The sequence below is a fragment of the Camellia sinensis genome, chromosome 15 (genome assembly GCF_055761805.1).
Source record: "Camellia sinensis isolate YWXY chromosome 15, ASM5576180v1, whole genome shotgun sequence".
In the NCBI taxonomy this organism is placed as follows: Eukaryota; Viridiplantae; Streptophyta; class Magnoliopsida; order Ericales; family Theaceae; genus Camellia; species Camellia sinensis.
The window spans coordinates 135,689,539-135,692,685 of record NC_138975.1 but is presented as its reverse complement, the minus strand read 5'-3'; the positions used below and the strand labels follow the sequence as shown (position 1 = coordinate 135,692,685).

The 3,147-nt window shown below is 48.7% G+C and overlaps 1 protein-coding gene across 1 annotated transcript; it reads right to left on the bottom strand.

Moving 5' to 3' along the window:
• Positions 1-971: 971 nt before the first annotated feature.
• On the bottom strand, positions 972-2,905 carry LOC145813318 (uncharacterized). Its single transcript, XM_082908605.1, has 3 exons — positions 2,583-2,905; positions 1,529-2,016; positions 972-1,081 (listed from the first exon to the last, which is right to left on the bottom strand). Exons 1-3 carry the CDS (start codon positions 2,903-2,905, stop codon positions 972-974), a joined length of 921 nt encoding a protein of 306 aa, XP_082764731.1.
• Positions 2,906-3,147: the final 242 nt, after the last annotated feature.

Sequence of the window (3,147 nt, the reverse complement as noted above, 5' to 3'; positions counted from 1 at the left end):
TCCGAGTGAATATTCAAACCCTTCTCTTCTTTCCCATTGGAGATTCTCTCCCGAATTAACTCCACTTCGGGGTCCCCCTGTTGTGCCTCTACAACTTTGCTAATCGAAACAGGTTGAGCACTCAAACTGAACAATGTTGCACCCCCTTCAAACTCACTCAATTGCAATTCAAACTTGCCGACTTCAGCCAACATGCTCCACTCTCGAATGGCCGCACTCGCCAAGCTACTCACGGTTTTTTGACTTAAGGCGTCGGCCACTACATTGCCCTTCCCCGGGTGATAGTGTAACTCAAAATCGTAGTCTTCTAAAAATTCCATCCATCTACGTTGTCTTAGATTCAAGTCTTTCTGGGAAAACAAATATTTCAAGCTCTTATGGTCGGAGAAAACCTCAAATTTCTCACCATACAAGCAATGCCTCCAAATCTTCAAGGCAAACACTACCGCGGCTAGTTCTAAGTCATGGGTAGGGTAATTCTTCTCATGAGTTTTTAACTATCGGGAGCCATACGCTACAACCTTTCCCTCCTGCATTAAAACACAACCAAGCCCATCCCGAGATGCATCACAAAAGACGGTATACCCCAACCCTCTCTCTGGAATGATCAACACTAGTGCCGTGGTCAACCTAGTCTTTAGCTCTTGAAAAGCCTTTTCACAAGTTTCACTCCACGCAAACTTAACCCCCTTTCTAGTCAATCTAGTCAAAGGCGCGGCTAGTCTATAGAAATCTCTCACAAATCGCCGATAGTACCCCGCCAATCCCAAGAAACTCTGAATCTCAAAGACGTTTTTAGGCTGCTCCCAATTTTACACAGAATCTACCTTCGAAGAATCTACGGTTACCCCTTCACTTGACACCACATGGCCCAAAAACTTCACCTCGGTGAGCCAAAACTCACACTTTTCAAATTTGGCATACAATCGATGCTCTCTAAGCAAATCAAGCACTATCCTCAAATGTGTCTCCTATTCTTCCTCGGAGGTCGAATTGATAAGGATGTCGTCCACGAAGACGACCACAAAACGATCCAAGTACTCCCTAAAAATCTGATTCATGAAATCCATGAAAGAAGCCGCTGCATTAGTCAATCCAAAGGGCATTACTAGGAACTCGTAGTGGCCATAACGCGTACAAAAGGCCGTTTTCTGGATGTCCTCCTCCCGGACTCTCAACTGGTGGTATCCCGACTTCAAGTCTATCTTCGAAAAGCAACAAGACCCTCTAAGTTGATCAAACAAGTCGTCTATCCTGGGTAAAGGGTATTTGTTCTTAACAGTGGCTCGATTCAACTTACGGTAATCGATACACAACTGTAATGACCTATCCTTCTTCTTCGCAAAGAGGGTCGGCGCTCCCCAAGGTGACGTACTAGGGCATATGAAGCCCATGTCTAAAAGCTCTTGGAGTTGAATCTTCAACTCATGCAACTCTGTGGGTGCAAATCTATACAGCGCCATAGAAATGGGTGTCGTTCCAGGCACTAAGTCGGTAGTGAACTCAATCTCCCGGTGGGGTGGCAAACTGATAAGGTCTTCAGGAAACACCCCCGGGTACTCACACACCACCCTTGGCAACTCAACTCGAGTCCCGACACTCTCACTATTCAAGAGAGTAGCTAGAAGGCCGCTAAGCTCGCTTCTACTATGAGGATCAAACACCGGTGACAAGACTTGATCAACCCTATCCCCCATAAAATAAAAGCAATTGCCACCTGGAGTGCACACTGAGACTCTTTGCCGAAAGCAATCAATCACTGCCCGGTACGAAGACAACCAATCCATGCCTATAATAACGTCAAAACTGGACATGTCTAACAACACAAAAGCAAACGGGAGTCTACGCCTGGCAGCCTCTACCTCACAATCACGACCTCCCTGGTCTAGGTCAGCTGTACCCCTAACTGGTGACTCAACTCTGAGTGGAGACGCTAACTGTGCCACCTCTAACCCCAATGCGGATGCAAATGTCGCAGATATGAATGAATGCGATGCACCCGTATCTATCAACACACTGGCCAATGAATTACACAAAATAAATATACCTCTCACAACCAAAGGTCCTGGCATCTGCTCTGGCGCTGTAATAGCATACACGCGCCCCTGAGGCCTCTAGTCAACCTGTTCATCCCTCAAAGCATAGGCCTGCTGAACTGACTGAGCCGAAGTGGCTCCCTGGTGGACTCTCGAAGTCTAGACTGAATGAGTCTACTGATGACTCTGGGTCTGCCTCAACCTGGATGTGCCAGATGCGCATCCCAACTGTGGGCAAGCCCTCTTCATGTGCCCTGACTAACCGCACTGGAAACAAGTAGGCCCTTCCCCCTACTCTGAGACTGAGACTGGTTCTGAGATCAGTTAGGTGGTGGTGGTGGCAACATCTACTGTCCCCCTCCCTTCTGTGGACATGCAAAGGCCTTGTGACCCAGTTGGCCACATTTGAAGCAAGAGAACCCACTCGATGCACTCTTCCCCAAGCCCGCACTAGGCAAGGGGAAGGTGGACCTAGGCTGCTGCAGCTGGGATTGGGATGTGAAAGTGCTCCTGCTCTTCTTCTTAGGCCTAAACTCGCCCTGTTACCCTTGGCCCTTAGACCTCGAATTCCGAAGTCTCGCCTCCTCAGCCTCCCCCATAATCTCCACATGTGCGGTGGCGTCCACAAGGCGATCATACTCTCGAATCATGTTCCCGGCAACCTTGAACAAAATCTTTGTCCTCAACCTCTGCTCAAACTCAAAGCAACGGCGCTCTTCCGTCGCTACCAACTCCGGTGCAAACCGGGACAAGCTAGAAAAGGCCGCTTCATACTCGGCCACGGACATATTCAATTGCAAAAGGTCCTTGAATTCCTGCCTTAACCTCTCCCTAGCCGTGGGAGGTAGGTACTTGTCTTGGAAGGTCATCACAAATGCCTCCCATGTCGGTGCTCCCGGCCCTTTACGTACTTCCACCATTGGCCAACGTCACCCTTGAGATAATAACTAGCAAGGGTCACCCTCAACTCGCCATCATCTATATGGAGCATATTGAAGGTCTTCACAGTTTGCTCCAACCATTCATCCGCCTTCTTTGGATCGGGCCCACCATGGAATTCATCCGACTTGGCCCTTAAGAACTCCCTCGCGAGGAAACTAGCTCTAGTCTC